The sequence below is a fragment of the Merops nubicus genome, unplaced genomic scaffold (assembly GCF_000691845.1).
Source record: "Merops nubicus isolate BGI_N331 unplaced genomic scaffold, ASM69184v1 scaffold12807, whole genome shotgun sequence".
NCBI classification, from domain to species: domain Eukaryota; kingdom Metazoa; phylum Chordata; class Aves; order Coraciiformes; family Meropidae; genus Merops; species Merops nubicus.
In genome coordinates this window covers 56,480-80,149 of record NW_008619672.1, presented here as the reverse complement: position 1 = coordinate 80,149, position 23,670 = coordinate 56,480, and the positions used below count along the sequence as shown (strand labels likewise).

Genomic DNA, 23,670 nt, shown 5'->3' with positions numbered 1-23,670 from the left:
TGTAATAATAAAGGTGTGGTTTTGTTTGGCATTGTGTAAGATAAGTACTAATGTTTCAGTCTTGAAGATGAAAACGAAAGGATTCAAATACTTGTGGAAGAGATAAAAATCAAGATACTTAACCACCTACAAGGAATCCTTACTGCTCTAAGTAGTCAGTGTCCCTATTGGAGAACAAAAATCTTCAAGCTCTTCATGTTCAACTTGAGATAATATGAAAGTTTTGTCTGTGAAAATCCATGAAGAAGCCAAAGTTTAAAATAGAAAATGTTATAGAAAATAGAAAAGCATGGCTAACAAGGATTTTTTTTTTTAAAGAGGTTTAAAGATCTTTATTTGGTACTTGTTTCTCCTGTTTCCCAAAGAGAAAGAAAAACAAATTCAGTTTTGCTGTTTTCTCTTTCTGCTTGTCAAGAAATGTAGTCTAGGCTTGTAAAAGAAACACGTAAGTTTCTTTGACTGTGTGAAAGGTTACATACAAAATACTTGGTGGTAGGGCTGTAAGCAGTCTCTCTCTGGCATCACTAGCTGGCCTGTGGCCTCTCCTGATTGCTTGCAACTTTGTTATGAAGCTTGCTCTTCTATGAGTTGAAGGTGATGGTTAGTTTGTCAGCAAGGTTTTCATGACAGGAGACTGAAAGCACTGCGCTATGTTTTAATTGGTTTTTGTGCAACTCCTAATTTTTAAGAGTGTATTTAAAATAAGCGGTAGTGAAAAATTTCCAGTTCTCATGTTCTCAGACCTGGGGGGCTTTCTTAACTAGAAATAAGATTCTTGACCAGAGCTTTCTTTCAAAATAGGAATTAAAGTTGAGAGGTTAGTTTTTGGTCATAATACAAGCGTCGTATCTACCCAAAGAACTCCTTCATTAGATGCCATTCATAATAGCAGATGTAATCCTTTAGAGATTTTGCCCATAGAAAAGTATAAATGAATTTATTTACTACATTTTTATGAAGGAAAAATAGCACGTTGGGTTTTTTAACCTTCAGAGCACAGAAAAGCATTACACTATCTCCAAAATTTTTTTTTTTAACTAGATCCTGTAAAGAATCCTCCTTCTCTAAGTAGACTTAAAAAGTCAACATATGGCCTACATTTCCATGTGCCTGATATCTAAAGTGGGCTTTAGAAAAGATTAAGTGGCTAGGTCAGAACTTTGAGGGACCATAAGAACGCTGCACAAGACATCTGTCAAAGATCTGGAAGAATGTGTTGTTAGAAAGCCTTAAGCAGATGTTTTCCCTCTGGACTTACAGAACCTTGGTTCAATGCCTGTTAAGCCACAGTGTCCAGTGTAGCTTCTTTGAAAAACTTTTCTAATGTATTGATCAGGACTCCTAACTAGAGATTTTCTGGAAACACCTGCATGTTTGTGACTGAACACGGATTTTATAAAATCTAATGTGAGATTTACTTAAAGCATGCCAGTTATGTCATATTAGCCAAACTTAGTTTTTCCTTGCTTTGGTCTTCTGATTAGACTTTGGCCTGAGGTGGATTTAACTTCCTGTGTATGGCAGGAGAAGTAGGTTGGTAGAAACAGAACTGGAAGTAGAAGAATTTGTGGAGTGGGTAGTGGCTTTCTTACATATTTCTCTGTATTGGAGGAGAAATTTACAGTCAAAAGGAGTTTTTACCTTCAATATCTACCTCTTTATTTACAGGAGAGTCTCTAGTTTTGTTCAGGCAGCTGTTCTTAGATCTTGCAAAGTCTTTAAAAAGACTTTTGTTCTTTCTTTGACCGGTATGCACTCCTAAGCTGGTGCATTGCTCCAAATTTATCAAGAGGAAAAAAGAGAGAATGTGCTACTGAACCAAAACTTCTGTGTGCATCTAGTCAGCTGAGTGCCAGGTAGGACAAGTGGGACTGATGACTGAAGATGAGGAAGAGAACTTCTCCATTTCTGGTCTTGAATAGTTAGTAGCTTGGCTGTTAACCTGTTTTTATAATTTCTCTGCAACAGAAATAATGAAAAGGGTGAGCCTACCTTTAATGAACTTATTTTCTTGTATTGTAGGCATCCTTAAATGTTAATGATGTACCTCCATCCATTGTAAAAGAAGAATTTCTTCAGGATCTTAGAGCCACTAAAATCTCGTATTCACAGGATGCAGAAGATAGGGTATTCAGAGCTCATGGTAAGAGAACTGCATTTGTGTGACTGCAGCTTTGGATGCTTCCTTGTTTGAACCTGTTAACTCATTGTTTGTGTTTCAGGTCACTGCCTACATGAGATATTTGTACTCAGGGAAGGAATGTTTAAGCGAATTCCTGATATAGTTGTGTGGCCTGGTAAGCTTTAATTGTCTCATTCTCCCTTCTGATCTGGGAGGCTGTTATTTATTAAACTCTTGTGCTTTCTTGTCAGGGGCAAGCTGTGTCTTGGTTCACTGACTTTAACTTTACAGAAAATGAAGGAATTTTCTCACTATGGTCATCATGACTGTTTAACATCTGGATTACAGGTTGTGCCTGTTAAATCCCATCATTTTGTGGGGAAGTCAAATTTGTTATTAAATATAGTTGAAGTTTCTGTTGACAGCTGGATTCATGACTTAAGTAACCACAGTGTAATTTAAATTATGTTCACCAAGAGTAGTTGTCTAAATGTCAGTCTAAGTCCTTTTTTTTAAAGGAGTACATGATGGTAGAAGGGTAGTAAAATCTTTCTATCAAAGAACTGTTTTATGACATGCTGTACTTTATTAGAAGTGTAACACCTGTAACTGCTATCAGAACACTTTACAAAGGATCATTGACTGCAAAGAAGCGCAGAGCCATCTGAGTACAGGCTACACACTCTTAAAACAGAGTAATAACTACTGCTGTTGTAGATAATATGTAGCAGAAAATATGCTTCTGTCTGACAGAATACAGGTACTTAAATTGATATAACTTTATTTGCACTCTTGTGTGACTTTTCTACTTGAGTTGCGTTTCTCTGGTCACTAGGACATGCTTTCCATGTCTAGTTAACTCTAAAGCCGTTTGCTCTATGCCCCTCTCAGTTTCTCTGCAGCTGTATAAATTTAGCTCTTTCCATGTCTTTTGTAACTTTCTGATACTTTGATAGCTGCACTGTGTTAGAAACACCACAATTTCTGCTAAGAACTGGGTCTTAGCTCAGATTTGCTTCCTTTATTTAGGGAGAGAAAAGGGGAGGCACAGAGAGGCACTCTATGATGCATCTCATTACTTGAGGACAGGTACTGACATGACAGTGCTGGTGACTGAGCAGCACTTGCCACACCATTTTGTGCAGTTCCAAAAGTTATTGAAATAAAATGGTTGACTACCTTTGTTTAAAGCTGCTCTGTATGGCACGAGTAAAATAGCCAGAGTTCGTAAGCCTGCTTATTCAGTCTTGCTCATTCTCTGCTGTTTGCATGAACTTGTGTACACATTGTATTTGGTCTGGTTTTGATCCTTTTCCTTGCCTATGCACAAGCATTTCTGCTTCCCTTTTTGACCAGATACAGAATGCATTCTGAAAAAGTAAATTTCTCACATCTCCAGCGACTCTATTTTTTTAAACTGAATGTTAGCCAGGAAGAAAAATATTTGTTGTTCAGCTCTCAAAGGAGACTTATTTCTCAATTAAAATGGTCAGCCTATTCTCAATAAGCTGTGTATCTTGGAGAACAAATGAAGCTCAAAAGTTACTTGTTTGCTGTTTGGTAGCCCATCTTGCCCTGAGAATTTGCAGGAGTTCTCAGTCCTTGAGTAGAGCAGGAGACTTAAGGCTGTGGTTCTTCAAATGTACAATTTTTTTCAGGTGTAAACTTTATTCTGGAACTCTAATTCTTTTGAGCCCACCTCTTACTTGGTGCCTAATTCTTTGGAATTTCTTCCCTGTTGGTGTCAGAAAAGGAGCAGCTGCTTATTCACAGTGCAGCATTAGTACTAAGCACAAATCCTGTTTTTTAACTGTTTGGACTTTTTTAGTGTGCCATGAAGATGTAGTTAAAATTGTGGAATTAGCCTGCAAACACAACCTCTGCATAATACCGTTTGGTGGTAAGTGTTAAAAAATCCTAAATCTGTTTAACATTACTAGTAAAAATGTATTCTATTTGAATTTAATTTAAATATTGAATTATTGGTACATTACTATGATTAAATAGGTAGATTTAAGTAATATCTAAGTGTGTTTTTTTTATGGTCTTGCATTTTTAAAAGCTGCTGTGTTCAATTTTGTGGAAGTCATTGGAAGTATGTTAATACCTTGCATGTTGAATGTGCAAGAGAAGTGTTTATATGAAGTTGAATTTTTCCTCTGTCTTTGAAGACTTAAGAATGAATGCATTGCTTTTGCTGTGTTCCCACAAACATGTATAAGTTAGGTTTGTAAATGGCCATGTCATTTGCATACAAGAACAAACTAATGGAGCTGATTTCTCCCTGAAATGCTCTTATCCTTGTCAGATATGTCTGGAGAGTTGTAAGACTGCTACAAGTCACCTTTGGTACTAGTAGATTAGTATAGCTCAAAGCAGCAATGTTGACTGACCAGGCTACAGAAAGATTTTCAGATTGTTTTTCAAGTCTATTTATACTCAACAATGGTCAGCTTCTGGAGTTGTTCTACAGGGGTTGGTATTGAAGGAAAATGGCACCTTTCCTATAATTGGTAACAAAGATCCTGGGCTTTACCGCTCTTGGAGAGCGTTATTAGTTGGCACTGTCTCTGTATTGCCATTGGTGGTGGTTCTGTCGGCTTGCTGTGGATCTCTTTAGCATCCCAGTCTCTTTTTCTATGACTTCTGTAGTCATTGAGAAGTCAAATGCAGCTTGGAGACTGTTGTGTGACATCCCATAAAAATACATTGGAAACCTCCAGAATATTTGTTTGGTTTTAACCATTTTTTTTTAAATAGTTATACCCTTTCAGTTTATTTCTTCCTTTCAGATAAGTATTGCATTCCTGTATTAGGTAGACCTAAGCCAATTCTCTAGATCAAGTGTAGTGACTGCAGTAGTCAGAATATACAGAAACTGTAGCTATCTCTGTTTCTTGGATGGCTTTATTTCTTATCCTTGTTTTAAAAGTCTATTCTGGACTTAACAGTAGTAGTTGAGATGGTCACAGAATTTTGTGGTTTGTTATTTAGTGCTCTTAAAGCATGGTCAGCTCCGATGCTACCTTGATTTTGTAAAACCCCATTTGGGAGAAAGGACAGCCTTAAAAGGCTAATAAATAGCCTCAAATACTACCATGATCTTTTATTAAGTTCAATATCAGAAAGGAGGGAGAGAGGGGATGGTATGTGAAGAAAAGCTACCTGACAATTTTGATTGCAATGTCACTGCCATATATGCAGGAGGGACAAGTGTCTCTAGTGCCCTTGAATGTCCTGAAGAAGAAAAAAGAACAATTGTTTCGCTGGATACATCACAAATGGTATGTCTCAATTTTATTTTTTTTTTTAATTATCTGATGGTTACTTTGAATGGTGATCACTAGAGAACAACACTTATTTCTTTGCAAGAATGATGTAGGGATGGAAGTATTAATCTGTACCATGCATCATTAAATTGGTACTCCTTCAGTTTAAGTGAGATTTGGCTGATGTATGTACTACTACATATGACCAATATGCATTCAATAAGGGGAAAAAAATCATTAAGACTTACAGCAGCTTTAAGTGAAAATCAGAGGAAGCTACTATTTTTCTGTGCAGGAAGTTGTATCTGAAGTGAAAGGCTAGGAGGAAGTTATCTCTTGCAAATTTTGCTAGTGTTTGCAGACTTGCCAATCTTTAAGTATTTTTAAGGTGACCTGATATATAAAAAAAATCTTCAAAGAAAACCCTAGCTTTTTGTGTAGATAGCATCTTGAGAATATGAAGTTCATCCTTTTATGGCAGCCTAGAAATTAATTTATGTAAAAATCAGTGCTAGTTTTCATATTTCTGTTATGAAGGAGATTTATACTTTAAAAATGTTAGGTTTCTGACTGTAGAAATGAGATGCTTCAGAAAGCTCTGTATCCTTGTAAGGGTCTACTGCCTCTGAGCACCTGCTGAGCTTATTAACTCCTTTAAGTTTTGAGATAAGACCTAGGGTTTAGCTCCTATTTCTCCACTCAGTTGGTGGTACTTCAGTTAAAAGTTGTTGTTTCTCTATCTGGATACAAAGTGATCTTTTCTGCAAAGGTGGTAGTTGCCTGTTGAAGGAAGCTCTTTGGGTTTTTGTACTCTTTGGAGTAGTTTTTTTACTCTGTATAATACTGATTCAAGCCTTCATTTCATCTCATTGATTCATAGCCCACGACTTTGACCTTTGTCTTATTTGGGGGTGGGAAAGGAATGTGGTTAACACCTATTATCATGCTTTTGTGTGAGCTAGATAAGTATACACTGAGTCAGAAAATAGACCACTTCACAGAATCACAGTACATTAGGGGTTGGAAGGGACCTGTTGGAGATCATTGAGTCCAACTCCCCTGGCAGAGCAGGACCATCTAGTCTAGGGCAGGTCACACAGGAACCCATCCAGAAGGGTCTTAAAAGTCACCAGGGGAGGAGAGTCCACAACCTCCCTGGGGAGCCTGTTCCAGTGCTCTGGAACCCTTACAGTAAAGAAGTTCTTCCTCATGTTGAGGTGGAACTTCGTGTGCTCCAGCTTGTGACCATTACTCCTTGTCCTGTCTCAGGTTACAAGCAAAACCAGGTTGACCCTTCCTTCCTGACAGCCAGCCCTCATATATTTGTGCACATTAATTAGATCACCACTAAGTCTCCTCTTCTCCAGACTAAACAGCCCCAGGTCTCTCAGCCTCTCCTCATAAGGCAGGTGTTCCAGTCCCCCAGTCATCCTCGTAGCCCTTCGCTGGACTCTCTCGAGCAGATCTCTGTCCCTCTTGAAATGGGGAGCCCAGAACTGGACACAGTGCTCCAGGTGAGGTGTCACCAGGGCAGAGTAGAGGGGGAGCAGGACCTCCCTTGTTCTGCTGGACACACTTTTCTTAATGCACCCCAGGATCCCATTGGCCCTCCTGGCCACAAGGGCACACTGCTGTCCCATGGACAACTTGTTGTCCAGAAGGACTCCAAGGTCCCTCTCCACAGAGCTGCTCTCTAGCAGATCTCCTCCTAACCTGTACTGGTGCATTCTATTCCTCCTGCCCAGGTGCAGGACTCTGCACTTATTCTTGTTTAACCTCATTAGATTCCTCTTGGCCCAGCTCTCCAGTCTGGAGACAATTTCATGTGTCTTGAATGACTCTGCCAGCCAATTCTTGTACCCATTAATGAGGAGGGAAAATAAGGAAGTTAAGTTTAAAAGAAGAATTGTAAGAGTTAAAGCTTGGGTGTCTCAGAGCAGTTAAAATGGTTGGCTAAGCTTTACTATGTTAGATACTTAATGGGTTTTCATCTTATATGTAGGGTCTCTGTTGCATAAAAACTGACTTATATAAGCATCTTAGGTCAGTTATGCAGTGTATTTTGAAACTGAAGGTGTCTGAAAGGAGCTGAAATAGGTGGGTTTGAATAGTTAGTCCAGGTGTTGTGAGAGGGGAGACAAGTGCTTTAAAGCATAGTTTTGAGTTGGACTAGATGTGTGTTTCTGTCATTTGAAAATTCAAGGCGAAGGGAAGTTAGAGCTATTCTCCTATAAATTTATCTATCAACACTGTGCAGAAGTACACCAGAAGTGTACTTAAGAACAAGTGGAAGCTGAAGCTTCTGTAGCATTCTGACTATAAACAAAGCTAAAACCATATTTGTTAACTTTCTCCTTCATGTGGATTCTCTGCACTGACAGTGCTTGGTGCTCCTTGTAACTTGCAACACTTACCACTTCTCCTGTTCAGTAGAATATATTGATGGGACAGTGAAGGTCTCATCACATAAAAGGATATCCTTTCAAGTACTTTGCACTTCCAAAGCATGTACACACTCTGACATCCTGTAATAAATATTGCTTCTAGCATACTGTGTCGAAATCCAAGAGCTTATAATCACATTATAAGCAATAATACATTACATTCTATTATGTAATTTTGGCTTAATTATTTCTGACTTTTCTGCATTGTTTCTGTGACCATTCCTAGTACGAATTGACTAATAAATGTTATTTTCTTAGAGCGCTGACGTCATAAATTGTAACTTGTTATGTGGCTTTTTGAGGGCGTGAGTGGGCTCAGCTTCCAGTGCTGTAGTACCTGGAGTTGTTAATAGTAAACTTTATGATCGACCGTGTTTGATTCTGTAGCATTAATGAAGGAAATAGACAAAAGCCTGTAATGCAGATTCTTAGTTTTCATTTGCATTTCAACAGAATCGCATTCTCTGGATAGATGAGAGAAACTTAACAGCTTGTGTGGAAGCTGGCATTGTTGGACAAGATCTGGAAAAACAGGTATTTTTCACTTGTTAAGCATACAGTATTTCTCCATATTTTTCTTAGCTGTTTCTCATGTCTTGTTGAAATCATTGAGTTCTAGCTTGATTCTTGTGTGTTTTTCAGGAAGACTGACATGGTAAGCATTGTATGCATGGCTGTGAACCATATTGCATTGAGTACTGTATTTTAAAATTTTACTTTTCTTTTTAGCTCTAGCCACAAAACGCAATTGCTGAAATAAGATGACAATTCAGAGCGTGTCATGCTGTGCTTTGTTTCAGACCTTAGATAAACCCTTGTGGTTACAAGGCATGACATGTGGTACCAGTTTCCAGGAAAAGTTCAAATTGTCATTTTGTGATGCACGTTTTACTCATTTTGGCCAGAGGTAGTTTCCCTAAAGATTAGAGCATATAAGAAATTTGCTATTGTTGCTGCTTCTTAAGGCCAGCTGCATAAGAGTAGCAGAAAGGATGGAGAGTTGCCCTAAACAATAGACTAAATTATTTGTGTCCTCATTTGTCTTTTATTGGCTTTTAATTGCAGTTTATCAGATGAGCCGTAGCACCCTGCTCAGGATCTATCTTGGTGCTTCTCTATAATCAAGCAAGTTGTGGATGCAGCTGGTTCTTCAGGATGTGCAGTTCTTGCTTATTTAAGAAAAATTGCCTAGGACTTGTTTGATAGTTAAATGTTGTCTGACTTTTTCTTAATGCCTAAATGCACCTTACAAATGTGCAGGGATTTGAAGGGTTTTCTGAATGCTCTTTTCCAGGCCTCTTTTTAGAAGAAAACCTGTAATATTTGACTAGCAGAGCTGTTAATGATGAATAAGATGGCCTTTCTTGCCTCTTGTTTTCCCTTTTATCATTTGACGTAATATTTTAATCTTTCCAAATCTGTTTTTTTTGAGCTTGGAATTAAAATGCAAGGAGAATATCCTCTGCATTTAAATGACACTCTTCTAGAGTAGTAGTTCGATATTTCACTACTATCTATCCTTTAAATGCCACTACTTTTCCTTTCACTTGGAGTAAGGGACAATATTCCCTTGCTACTTATGGCTTTTTTGAGCTGAAATACTACTGATGCAGTTATTCTTTTTGGATCATTTCAATCTGAAATTTTTTTTTTCAGTCAGGTTTTTAACTATGAAAAGCTAGTGAATCTGTTCAATACTGAATAAACTACTATTTGTACAAAGGCTTTAATATATGGAGTGACTCTGAGAATGTGAGGATTTCTGTGCAATTCCTTTAGTGTGCAAAGAATACAAAATTAAATCTACTCAGTGGGTACGTATTTTTAAAACCCTTACTAAATATACCAGAATTCCAGTATTATCAGCAAATGTGAGGTGATTAAAGCTAGGACCCCAATTTGTAGGTGTTTTGCGATGGACAATCTGACCATAACTATGCTTCAATACTATAGTTAATGTCAACACAAACTCCCACTGAAGTACAGGTAGAATTGCAGATATACATTTGGACTGTGCAAAGACAGAACTGTTTGAATTTTTTTTTTTTTTTAGTTTGTTGCTTGCTATTAAGTAATCTTTGAATTGGAGGTTTTGAATCAAATCCTGCAGGAGTTGTCTGTTGTTGTAAGAGACTTTACCAACATTATCTAGGAATTATGTTTCAGTGTAGAGGTTTGGTGCCTCTTGCTGTGTTCCTCAGTTTTTGGGTGCTGAAGTTACTTAGGCTATCTCATTTACAGGTACCATGAACCTTGTAACAGTACCTAAAATCAAGAGCCAAATTCTAAACAACAACATATTTAGAAGACGTGATATCTGACAAAAGTTAGGCTGTTACTTTTATCTTGGGATGCTCAAAATCCAAGTACCTTTCATGTGTTTGTCAAAGCTAGTGACTAGTGTGATCAAGTTACTATTTGCTGTGGGATGAGAACTCCACATACTAACAGACTTCACAGAGAAGCCTCAAGTTACTGATTTTTGTCAGAACAGAGTATGAAATAGTAGCTGATAGATGAGGACTAAAGGTGACAAAAAGATAATGAAAATAGAACGATAGTTGATACTGGTTTTTGTCATAAACATTACCAATGAGGTTATGATTCTACAGAAAAAGCTAGTATGTGCTCATATTTTCTGGATGAGGCTGCTTCTTGAATCTGCCAAGTACATACCGTAATCTCTCCCTTGGCCTGTAAGTGCTCTTAGCACATGCTGTTCATGCAACAGGATTCAAGGAGTTTTTACCAAGTGTTTTGTAGTGCATGGCCAGTTAGAGGTGTTCAGAAGCATGCTCTTCTGCTGGGCTTGTGTACACCACTGGCAGAAGTTGCTAAGCTGTGGCCGAAGCAAAGTCTTGTCACCTCGGGAAATGAGGAGGGTGCAGGCTCCAAACCTTTCCTAATATATGACCAGTAAGTGTGCAAGTCCACAAGCTCCTCTGACATGAGAGGAACATGAGCTAGATGAATCACCACAGACGGTACATAGAAGTGACTTTTAGTCAGGAAAATCTGAACGCTTTGTACAACGGAACACTTAATGATCCACGTTATGTGGCATACCTAACTACTGATGTCCAACAGGCTTGTTTTCAGTTGGTCAGTGCAAATTGGTCATCTCCAATGCATTAACACAGTTATCACTTATGTGAGGTATTCAGTTCTTCCTGTCTGACAGCTTTAGTGTTGCCTTTCTGAGGACATCGAATCAACCTCAGGTGCTGTGCAGATGGCAAGGCCAAGCTAACAGAAAAATGAGAAACAAGCCACTACTTAGTGTACAGACCTGCATGATCTGCATCACAAGTAGTTGACAGCATTGCATGCAGGAAGCCCAACCAGATGGCTGTATATTAAAAAGCATCACTCCTTGAGAGAATTAAGTACAGACAATTTGCTCACATTTTCTGCGTACCTGCTGCATATCACATTAGGATACAAAGAACAAGAGATTGTGCCTTATTGATTGGCAGTGTCTGTGCAAACTTGGCAGTGACTTATAGTTTTTTTTCCCCATAGGTATTTGAATTTGCGCCTTATGAACAATAGAGGTCTTGGTTTTAAAAGATCGGGAGGATTATTATAGGTTGATACGTAGCATCCCATATGCACAGGAGAAGCAGAATCAATTTGAATTTCATTGACATATCAGAGATAAAACTTGTGCCTAGATAAATGGCTGTGTGGTCAGGATACTTTTTAAAAACAAACAAACAAACAAGACATAGCATGTTGATATATGGAGTACTTAGCAAATACTGGATCTCTAGAACATATTTCTTTGTTTCTTTAGCTTGCTGAAAGTGGCTTCTGTACAGGCCATGAACCAGACTCCATGGAGTTCAGCTCACTAGGAGGGTGGGTTGCAACACGAGCATCAGGCATGAAAAAAAACATCTATGGAAACATTGAAGATTTGGTAAGTAGTTCTGATAGTTATAATTAACTATTCTGCTTGGCAAAATGACTGACAGTGGCAATTCTCTTAAGTGAGACAGTTTGGGCATCAAATCTTGACCAAAGTGCCTGTTTGCTTCCTTTTAGTGTTAGTACTAATAATCCTTATCACTGATCTAAAAGTAAATTTAATTTTGGTGCTCATTAGCTTGTTTAAGTAACTTTTACCCTTTCCTGAGTCTGGTGCTTTCCTCCACCATTTTCTGCACTCAATCCAGTGTAATAATACTGTCAAAATTCTAGGATGGATGCACATTCCATTTTAAGCATTAAAAGGGTTCATCTTTATATTAGGTAACTTGCTCTTTAAAGCATACCTTTTTAATTTAAAAATCTACCTTTTCAATATATTCACTGTAACAGAACTCAAGTCATCACTGTTCAGACTTTGCCTCTCTGCTTCAGGCTTCCAGCTCTCTTGTAGTTTGTACAATGGCCCTTCCACCTGTGGCTTTTTTCATGTGTCCCCACAGCATGCTCCAGGCAACGTATCCCCCTCGCCCCCAGGCTTCTTCAGCTCATAGTTCAGACACGCTCATGTGCACAAACGTACCGCATGGCTACCAGTGACTGAGGTTGGCAGGAACTACAGTTGTTGTTCAGTAGGCCTTGCTGAACTAAAGCTATCTGCTCTCTAGCAGATCTCCTCCTAACCTGTACTGTTGCATTTTATTCCTCCTCCCCAGGTGCAGGACTCTGCACTTATTCTTGTTGAACCTCATTAGGTTCCTCTTGGCCCAGCTCTCCAGTCTGTCCCAATCTCACTGAATGGCCACACAGCCTTCAGCTGTATCAGCCAAACCTTCCAGCTTTGTATCATGAACAAACTTGCTGAGAAGACACTCTTTACCATCATCCAGGTCCTTAACGAAGATGTTGAACATAAATTGTATGGGCAAACCATGCTGTGTTACAAGTAATTGTTGATAACAGTCCTCAGATTATCCCAGAAGTTCTTACAGAATGTCTAAAATCTACAAAGCTGAACTGTATCAAGCTTAATATACATTTTGTGGAAATGCTTAATACTAATACTCAGTCATTGCTTATTGCTCTAACAGGTGATTCATATAAAAATGGTAACTCCTAGAGGAATAGTAGAAAAAAACTGTCAAGTACCTCGCATGTCAACAGGACCCGATATCCACCACTTCATTATGGGATCTGAAGGTACCAACAGTCTCACCTAACTGCATCTTGATCCAGCTCCTGTAATGGCTTGATGACTTCAGCATCTTTATTGCTGTAGCTTGAAGTCTGTCTATGGGTGGCATTGTGCAGGGATGAATTTCTTGTTAGGATAATACATTGGAGACCTTAATTAGGACTGAAATGAAGCAACTCTGAAGAGTGCTTAAAACAGTTCTGTGGAGTTAGCCTATAAGTCTAGTAACAAACATCACAGCTTAGAGTATATCTTGTAAGAATTCACTGTGCAAATGACCAGGAGTAGGTAGTCACCTACTACTGCAGTACTGAATTTTTGGAATTTCTAATTTGTTACCTTGACATCCTGGTAAACAGTTGTTAAGCTGGGTAATGTTGCAAGGTGTGCTTCTTGCAAAATTTATTTGGCTTTTCTTTTTTCCTGAAGGAACTCTCGGGGTGGTTACTGAAGTTACGATAAAGATTCGCCCAGTCCCTGAATACCAGAAATATGGCTCTGTGGTCTTCCCCAACTTTGAACGAGGGGTGGCCTGCTTAAGGGAAGTAGCAAAGCAGGTAAAAGCTGGGCTTTGACTTCACTCAAGAACACAGTTTCTATCACAAGGAGGATGCTGATGCTTTAGTAATCTGGCAGTCGATAGCCATGGATTTGAGATGTGAACCTCATGTGTATCTGGCTCATGAGGCTTTTGGAAATTATGCAGTTGAGAAGAGGACAAGTTCTGAATTTCCTTGATATTCTGAGCCAAAAGTGGACGTACCTCTTGATTGCTTTATTCGGTGGGAATTATTTGCATATCTCATCACAAAGAAATTTGGCTTTGCATCTCCTTCAGTGGAGAGCTTTGTCCTTAGATTAATTCAGGGCTATGTAAAAGGGAACAGTATTTAAAGGAATTAAGTTGAAGCATACAAGTAAAAGGCAGTTGAATTATGGCTCTGAGGGGACAAAGGAACAAAAACCCTGCAGTGGAAGGATATGGCCTGTGTTTAGAAAACACTTCATGAAGCACAGTGATGTGTATAGGTGAACTGGATGTTTTGAGGTCGAATTGTGCTTACATTGTACTAATTGGAGCCTTGTAAATGGTGTGGTCAGATGGTTTCATGTAGCAAAACTCAGACACAGGTATCCTCATGGCTGTGCTTCCAACCAAATCTTTCACTAACTAGCTGCTTTCTTCACTATCTTAGACTATCAAATAATTTCTATGAATGATGGAATATACTCTGAATTAGGAAGGTAATTTCACAAATATTTTAATGCCAAACTAAACAGCTTTACATTTTTTCAGTGATTGGTCTAAATTAATGACTTAATGTTCCAAGCCAGATGTTCAGGCTGGTATGTGAATACCATGTCTACATTAGTCAGCAGCACTTGCCAGTTTGTTGTGCTTCTACTGCTAGTGCTTGTTCTTCATATTAAAAGTACCTAAGCAGACTGCTGAGGGATGCTTAATCATATGGCTGATCAACATTTTATGTTAATTGGGGAACTATTGTCTTTTCCCTAGCTATGGGCTTAGAAGCGGAGGAAAATAGGCACTGCTAGCCACTTAAGTGTTGCTTCACTTCAAAGCTTCTGTTGCTGCTGCTGTTTTACTGTACTTGAGCTTGAACTACTTAATCTTCTCTTGTTGTCCCTCGCATCAATCGTAATAGTAATTCCAATGACTGCTGTCTGAAAAGCTTTTTCTTGTCTGCCTTAATGTAAGAGTAACCACCCTGCAGGTTGTGAGGGGGTTGGTCTCATTTAAAACCATCCAGACTTCTGTCAACCTGCCTGGAGAACGGTCTTAGTTCTTTGTATCCTTTTTTCCTGTTGTGTGACCAAATACATGTTAATGATATGATGGAGGGTGAACATGGCACATCCAAGTGATGAGTACTTCCATATTCATATGATTAGACAAGACTAACCTAAAATTCAGGCTTTGTCATATTTCTTTGGACATGTATTTCAGTATGACTGGACATAGCTATCTCAGATTACATGATGTAGGCATAAGTATGACCAGAGGCTTGCCTGGTGGAGGGCAGCTGTTCAGGTTTTCAGATTTCTGTACTGTGCAGAATCTAGATTGAACCCAGATAGGGATTTTAACTGCAGTCTGATTGAAAAGCTTTAGTGTGCAGGGTCTGACTGGGATGGAATTAGTTTTCTTCGTATCAGTCTCTGTGGTGCTATGTTTTGTAATTGGTGACCAAAATGATGTTAAAGCCCCACTGGTGTTTTAGCTATTGCTGAACAGTGTGCACACAGTGTCAAAGCTTTCTCCATTTCTCACTCTCCCCCCACCAGCAAGTGGATTAGGAGCAGACAAGATGCTGGGAGGAAATGCAGTTGGGACAGCAATATAAGTCGACCAAAGGGACTTTTCATACCATATAACATTATGGCCAGAACTCAGTCTGGATGGGGGAGTTTTCTTAGGGGTTACCATTGCTAAAGGGATTACCATTGCTGGGGGTTGACCATTGTCAACCATTGAGGACTGCGTGGATATTTATCATCTGGTGGTAATTGATTGCTTTATGCATCCCTTTTTGGTGGTGGGTTTTTTTTTCTCATTTTGCTTATCAAACTGTCTTCATCTTGATCCATGAATTTTCTTACTTTGGCTTTTCTGATATTCTTCCTTGCCCCACTGGAAGGGGGAGTGAGTGAACAGCTGTGTAGTGCTTTGCTGCCTGCTGGGGTTAATCCACAACTGTTAGACTTCTTCAGTGGATTTGTAGTGTAGGTATATCTTTGACTACATAACCACGTCTGCTCAATATACTAATCAAGTATGGTGTCTTCAGTGTATATGGCAATTTAGAGAAAACACAGTACTTGAAGATCAAAAATCTTTGGACTGTTCCTGTTTTGGCCTAAGGTTGAACTGAAAATGCTCAGTGTTATATCTAGGCATACCTAATAGGTGCTGCTAGTCAAGTGAGAACAAGCTTGTAGTTACCTCTTATCTGTGATGATGGCCATAGGTCTCTGGTATCAAAATGTGCTTTCTTGTATGATATATTGAAATGGAAATTTGATTGTCATGTGTTTCAGAAAAACTGCGTTCATAATCTTTTTATTCTTCCTTCCTCTCATTCCTGTAACTTCTCCCCCAAGAGGTGTGCTCCTGCCTCAATTCGCCTTGTTGACAATGCACAGTTTCAGTTTGGTAAGTGTGTACATCTTGGACAAATGTATTTTTCCAAGGGTCTTGATTTCTAGTAGCTTGTCTGCTTTAGGTATAATTTTTTTTTGGTCAAAACTAGACAAAGAAGGCAATGCACCTGAAATTCACACTCCAGATAGTCCCATAATGTGTACTTGCAGAAACAGAAGCCTGGTTTTGTCCCTGGGGGAACAGTATCAACTGCAACAGTCACTAAAGAGCTGTGCTCTGCATATAAAGACATGAAAATTTTTCTTTTGCTGCCTTCCCACTTCTGGCATATTGTCTACTGGAGGGTTGGAAATTCTGGAGGCACTTCTTCTATTTTGCTGTAAATGAGCAAAGGTGATAATTTTGCAATATAGTACTTGAAACATTTTCTCGTAAAGAGTACTAATGAGAAGTTGGATATGAAAAAAATTGGAATACAGGTATCTTACTCCGAAGGTAAGTTGACTGATTCCTTTAAATTTCATAAAAGCATCACAAGTGGTATACAGATTGCCTAGGAGTAACAGGTTTTAAAAAAATATTCTGATGTAGCAATGATTGTTTAGGTGGGAGAGAGGCCATGACATACTTGTCCAAAGTGAGTATTTTTGAAAGAAGTTCAGGTGTAGTAAATGCCATAGCTGTATGGAAATAGAACTAAACTGTAGGCTTATGTATAGAAAGTCAACAAAGCTACCAGAAGATTACTGAATGCAAAGACTTTTGTGAAATCTGTCCTGTTTAAGTGCAAGGTAATTGAATGTTGGACATACGTAGCAATCATTTTTGAGCAATTCTTAGGGAAAGCTGTAATTTTAAACTGCCAACTTAAATTTGGCAAAAGATGCATTCTGGTTCAAGATGCTCTTGAAAAGAGCAAGAAGTTCCACTACCCAAAAGCTAGAAGTTTAAAGAACTTGAAGGTCTTGTTGAGACCATGCTGTTTTGATGAAAATCAAAGGTTTAGGGTCAGGGCTGCCTGCTAGATCTATAACATACCCTGTTAACCCCTCTCCCTTCCCAGATGGGAAGAGAAAGGGAATAAGGGAGAGAGACTTATGGATCAGTTTCATTAAAGCTGTTTTAGTTTTCTCATAATAAAATGGAATATCTTCAAAGCCAGTATCAAACCCAAGCCCACCCCGATGGCAATTGTCACCGTCATCACTGATGCTGTGGAGCAGGCACTGGGCAAGTCCCAGACTGGACTCAGTGGCAGATGGAAACTGGATTCAGGAGCTGGATTCTGAAATTGGATTCAGAAACACATACATCAAGATTTAAGGGAGGGAATGGATCCTCCTTGGATGCCAGCTATTGAAGAAGAGAGCTTGACCCTTGTAATCATTCAACTTTATACTGAATATGGTGCATATGGGATGTACCTGGTTGGTCCGTTTAGGGTCACCTGTCTTGTCCTCTTATCCCAGCAGGTGCAGCCTTTTACGTTCTTGCACCTTCAATGTGGTACACAAGATTTAGCAGCAACCTGGGTCTGCACGCTAATCTTTGGTAGTAACCATAAATGTTGAGTGTTACCAGAGCTAGAAGCAGATGCTGTCTTTGAAAAATATGCTGTTAACGTCAGAAAGTGCAGCTAGTTAGACTTAGCTGAAAAGTAAAGTCACTGAACAGAGTTAGTTCTGTTCTAACTGAAACCCGGATAGTATGAAGAAGAAAAAGTCAAATGTGACTGACCTTGAGAACCTCTATTTTAATACCACTTGAACAAGTCAGAATTTCTGAAACTTCTTTTGGCCAGAAGCCTCAGTGATGGGTCTTGACTTCAAATAGCATTAATATGATGGTGTTGAGAAAGTTGAACTTCGCTTATCGAATGACAGAACCAGGATTTTTAAGACTTGAGAGCCCAAGAAGCCTTGCTGCTTGCTTTGGTCGCTCTTCTGTGTTATGCTATTTCTTTCAGACCTGTATAACAGAAGGCAGATGCATTTTTCTTTCTTTTTAATCGGGAAGAAGCTTGACCAATTAAAAGCTTTAAACCCAGCACTAAAAGTAAATCATTCTTCTATTTTTTAGCTTTGGTCTGAGGTTGTAGCTTATACAGTCACCTACAAAACATAGTTGCAGGTGTGTCTATAGATTTTTCTTGTAGTCATTAAGTAGGCTTAAATCCAGTATTTTTTTCACACACTGGTTTAATAAATTCATGTCCTTTTATCTGGTGCACTTTTTCTATTTACAGAAGTGTGCTTGGAGGTGTACTCCTTGGGGTTTGTTTGTATCTGCAAGGAGATACTTAAAGAGTAATCAATTGCTGAAGTTCATGCTTTATTCAGGAGGAAATACTTAGAAGTGTTTTAGAAGGAAGTATCATGTAATGATGCCTAAGTTTATGAATTGGGCTCACAGCATGTAGGCCAGATGCAAGACTTGAAGTGAAGCAGTAATGGAGTTCAGAAGTTGCTTGTGACTAGAACAGTGAAACAAACACTAGAACACTTCCAGCTCAATCAAACCCAGTCCTGAGGCAGACATGTTAATTTAACAGACTCCGAGACACCATTTATATATCCTGGTGATTTTAGTTCTCCATATGTGATTAAGGAAACATGACTAGCCTTATGTAGAAAACTTTGCACAAGTGACATAACCATTAAGGAAAAACATAGCTTAACTTCTTACTTGCACTATTTTTGGTTATTGGTTTCAGTGGTTTTGGCATGACTTCAAAAAAGTCGCTGATTTTGTAGTGTAAAAACTAATGAATGCTCTTTTAAAATTTTCAGTGTACAATGTACTTTTGAAAATCTAAACTAGGGCAGCCTTAAAGTGTCAAATGAAATATTTGTGCACGGTTGTACGTATGCCTTAAAAAACAAACCAACCTTTTCCTGAATCGTCTCCTAAATGGGTACAGAGCAGTTTCTTTAATTATGATAATCAAAGTGCTCCAACTGATTCTTACAGCTTAGACTACCAAGCTATTTATTTGCTCATTGAAATAGGAATTTTAAGAGCACTGTTTGCCTTAACACACCTTTTCCCACTTTTTGCCAAAGGTCATGCTCTTAAGCCACAAGTTGCTTCCATTTTTACATCATTTTTGGATGGACTGAAAAAATTCTACATCACAAAGGTAAGTTTTGGTAATACTGTTTGGTGCTTTGCATACTATTCATAAAACTCAAGATCTTTTGTTCTACTGCCTCTAATACATCTGAGTTTGAGTGTAACAGATCCTACATTGTAGTATCAGTTAATTTGAGATTATGAAGGCGGTGTAATCCAAAATGAGATTGTCTGAGGAGCTACTCCATGAGAGCTGTCCTCAGTCATATCTGTAGATGAGAATAATGTGCCTTGTCTAACAGTGAGTCAGTGGCAGAACAAGACTGGAACCAATTTATCCAGTTTACAGACCACTGATTATCAGTTAATACTGATAGACTAGGGCTAACACTGTCTTTTCGCAGATTGTCAAGGCATGATCTTTTGTTAGAGAACTGGAATTTTGGGCAAACTTCAAGATTTCCTTGAGTTGCTCATATAAATTGTTTTTGTTGTTGTTTTTCTCCAATTTGTCCAGATGAATCCCCTTTTTAATCCAGAATTATCTGATGCCAGGATGTTTTCACCTATGTTCTTATATGAAATTTACTATATCACTGATTCTTTTTTCCTCCAAATTTGAGTTCCTTCAAATATGGGTATTCAAATATAAAAAATTACATCATCCTGCATATATGTAACTGTTAGGAGGTAAACCTTGCATTCTGATCTGATAATATCAAGTGCCTTCAAGGAGTGGACTTAACTGAGAGACAATGCCTAGTGTTGATTTTGCTGCCTTTTCCTGTGCTACTGAAGTAGAAAATACCATGTCTTGGGACTTCTTTTGCTGGAGAATCTCTGTTTAGAGATAGCCCAGAAATTGTCTTTCCTCCCAGATCTCCTGTAGTGCAGGAATATCTGAAGTAGTAAAGGTTTTGGCAATGAGATTGCTGTCAGTTTGAAACAATCCTATTTAGCAGCATACTGCTTCTGTAGCTGACAACAAGCATTGCTGTTTTGTGAGATGATGCATCACCAAAGGGTGTTGTATGCCAGCTCCAGTTCTTCTAGCTCTGCAGGAGAAAAAACATGCAGAAATTTGAGAAATGCTGTGTGGTAGTGTTGTATAGATTCCAGGCTGGTGCTCAGTCTCGAGCTCTTATGTCAAGGCTTAGTCCCCTGGTGAATATGAGCAACTGCTACTTCAGAGAAACCCCCAGCTGGGATGGGAGGTAGGAGTAGAAAAAGAAGCAAGTGTAATGACCCTGAGACTGATGTTGCAGGTGTTACTCAAATGCATCTTATGCTTATTTTGTGAATTGCTTCCTAGAGGGGAAAAAACAAAAACAGGTAAACATCAGAATACAGAACACATCAGACCAACACTTCATTCTTTTATTAAATGGAGTAGACATTTAACTGATACCAGTTAAGAAAATAGGGACAAAGTCTTTCTACTTTGTTTCTCCATGTAGTTTGGGACTGTTCACTGATAGTAGACAAACATTACCTAGAGCACTCATGTAATTTACACTGTAGCTAGCTCCTCCAGTGCCTCTTAAAGAGAACTGTGTGTTACCTGAGCATTACAGCCAAAAGGTGGCAGAATTTATACTAGACAAAATGCAAGTGGTTCTAGGACAAGAAGGGACTGTAAATAGCATCTTAATAGGCCTTTATTCCTGTCCTTGGCATTTATCACTGTGATAACTATTTCTTTGTTAGCTGTGCTGGTTTTGTAGGACTAATGAATAAAACAATCCTTTGGCCCAGGAAGGTGTGTTCTGTTCTGCTGTGGCTTTCATGGTGGTGTTTTGCTGAGGTGGTAGAGGGCAATGCTGTTTCCAGAGAAGGGTGACTAAGCTGGTGAAGGGCCTAGAGCACAAGTCTTCTGAGGACTGGCTGAGGGAGCTGGGGCTATTTAGTCTGAAGAAAAAGGGGCTTGGAGGGGGACCTTATTGCTCTCTACAACTGCCTGGAAGAAGGCTGTAGAGAGGTAGGTGCTGGTCTCTTCTCACAAGTAACGAGTGATAAGACAAGAGGAAATGGCCTCAAGTTGCACCAGGGGAGGTTTAGGTTGAGTGTTAGGAAAAAATTCTTCAGTGAAAGCGTTATCATGCACTGGAACTGGCTATCCAGGGAAGTGGTTGAATCACCATCCCTGGATGCTTTTAAAAGTCCTGTAGATGTGGTGCTTAGGGACATGGTTTAGAAGTGGACTTAGTGGAGTTAGGTTAATCAAGTTGGACTTGATGATCTTAAAGGTCTTTTCCAACCTAAACAATTCTATGATTATATGATTCTAATGTTCTTTTCAGAAACACTGATTTGGATGTCTCTGGAGCACACTATATACAGATTTGGTCTCACTGGCTGGAGGACTGAGCCCCACCCCAAGATACTTTGCCAACATATGACTCTTGACTGTTACTCCTGAAACAAAGCCAGACAGCCCCACTGCCTTACTATAAAACTAATAGCTTTCACTGCATTTCAGCTGGGATATCCTCTCTGCCGCAAGTTTAGAAGTTATTTACCTTCTGTAGTGCTTTTGCCAACAGATTTTCTGTGGCACAGTGCTGTAGAATATTTTGAGTAGTGACATTTATCATAGTAATCTTCCTGCTTTAATACAGGAGTAATTGATAAAATATAAATGTATCTCTATTGCTTAAAGCATTCAAGACCTGTTCTTTCTTCAGCATAGGTAGGCAGCTGTTATATCTATTCTGCTTTTCAACAGGAAAGAAAAGGTGACAGATAATGTCTTATTTCAGTACGCTTGTGCATGTTTGCTCTGTGAAGGAAAAACTTGATAGTTTTGAGACTAAATTTCTGAAAAGTGTTTTTTCCTAGTCTTTCCTCTTAATTGCAACAACACTTACTAACCAGAGAATGTGCTGTGTATTTGAAATGTAAAAACTTGTTGCTTATATTCTGCCACATAGGTTACAACATAATGTGAAGTTTTTTTCTCTTTGCAGTTCAAAGGATTTGATCCCAACGTACTGTGTGTAGCTACCTTGCTCTTTGAGGGTGACAGAGAGAAGGTTCTTCAGCATGAAAAGCAAGTCTATGATATTGCCACCAAGTTTGGGTATGCTTTTCAAAGACTTTCATATGAAGCTGGGAGTTAGCTATCCAGGCAAAACCAGTACTGTATTTTTACAGTGATTACTGTATGCATGTGTTCTTAGTTTACTACTTCTAAGTGGTAGTAATCAATTAGCTATTGAATGTTCCCTCTGATAAATATGGCTTGTGCAAACTAACTATTAATAGGTAGTAATTTCAGCTGTCTGTGTATTGCAGGAAAATAAGTATTTGACTAAATACCAAATTTGTTATTAAAATGAAAGCTAGCCCTTGTAATTGTTTATAGAGCGTGGAAGCTGCTTGTTTTGCAATGCTAGACTCCATATTTGAACTACAGAAAGGGGAGAGAAAATCATAAGGGTAATATTAAGACTGTAGAATTGATGTGAGGATATGAATACCAAAAGTTTGATTAAAAGAAGAGTTTAACTGAAGGAATGCAGTGAATTTCTGTCCCTGGACTATTTTCTGTTCTTACAAAGGGACATAAAACATTCATTAGAGTGGCAGGCTGAGTAATGATTAAATTCTTGACCTTCTGCTTTGATTAAGCATAATTGAAAACCATCATTAAGTGTGGTTTGTCAACAATATACTTTTTTTTTTAGGAAAGCTATTGCTAGTTTTAGTCTTAACTATTCAAATGTCTATAGATAAGTATTTTATGCATTTCAAGGCTATCCTTTCTGAAATTTGTGTTTTTGTTGTGCTTAAAGTGGAATTCCAGGTGAGCAGCTTGCTAACATTCAGTGATAAGAATAACATTGCTCTTGAGCTTAAAGAGCATTTTAGTTGTGTGCAGGAAAAAGCTTCAGCTGTGAATCCTGTATTTTGCTGTTTCAAGATGGTGTATTCATAAGGAAGGGAAACTTGAGTTAGGTCTGTTAGAATACAGTGCTGCCTGTGCTGCTCAGTTAAGGCTATTAGTTAAGTGTTTAATAGTTTAGCCTTGTCTAAAAGCATTTAATGGATTAATGGTCTAAAATGCTTTAATTCTATCCTTCAGAATGTCTTTTTTATTTTTTCACACACCTGTCCTAAACTTACAGGAGCTTCCAGTAGGGCTGTCTACAGATACATAGCACTTTTTTGAAGAAACCAATAGCTAAAAGCAAACAATTTCTCACGGCTTGTAACGTGATAGGCTAGTGAAAGCAATGCTTCCTTTTTATTTAGTGCTGTCTTTTATCCATTCCTAGCACACTTTTGGGATCCAAAGCCAGTAGTCCTGCTTATGTTACCAGTGAGCATAGAAATGCATGCATCCAACACACTTAGAAATGCAGTTATACTTATTCCTGTAAATGAACATCAAGTGTCTAGCTTTGTTTCCTCTGTTCTTTGTGATGTTTGAAGACTGTTGTGTTACTCTTCATCTCTTCAGATTACAGAATGAAAAGACAAATGTGTAGAGTTTTAAAGGTCTGGTCTGAAGT

The 23,670-nt window shown here is 38.6% G+C and overlaps 1 protein-coding gene across 1 annotated transcript in view; it reads left to right on the top strand.

The window, feature by feature from the left end:
• The window catches only part of AGPS (alkylglycerone phosphate synthase), a 42,949-nt gene that overhangs the window by 5,647 nt on the left and 13,632 nt on the right, over positions 1-23,670 (top strand). Inside the window, exons 3-13 of the mRNA XM_008943881.1 lie at positions 2,023-2,143; positions 2,223-2,297; positions 3,951-4,022; positions 5,327-5,406; positions 8,289-8,369; positions 11,632-11,757; positions 12,857-12,965; positions 13,390-13,517; positions 16,084-16,135; positions 19,147-19,223; positions 22,123-22,235. Of these exons, the coding sequence (XP_008942129.1) occupies positions 2,023-2,143; positions 2,223-2,297; positions 3,951-4,022; positions 5,327-5,406; positions 8,289-8,369; positions 11,632-11,757; positions 12,857-12,965; positions 13,390-13,517; positions 16,084-16,135; positions 19,147-19,223; positions 22,123-22,235 (1,034 nt within the window). The remainder of the gene's footprint in view (positions 1-2,022; positions 2,144-2,222; positions 2,298-3,950; positions 4,023-5,326; positions 5,407-8,288; positions 8,370-11,631; positions 11,758-12,856; positions 12,966-13,389; positions 13,518-16,083; positions 16,136-19,146; positions 19,224-22,122; positions 22,236-23,670) is intronic.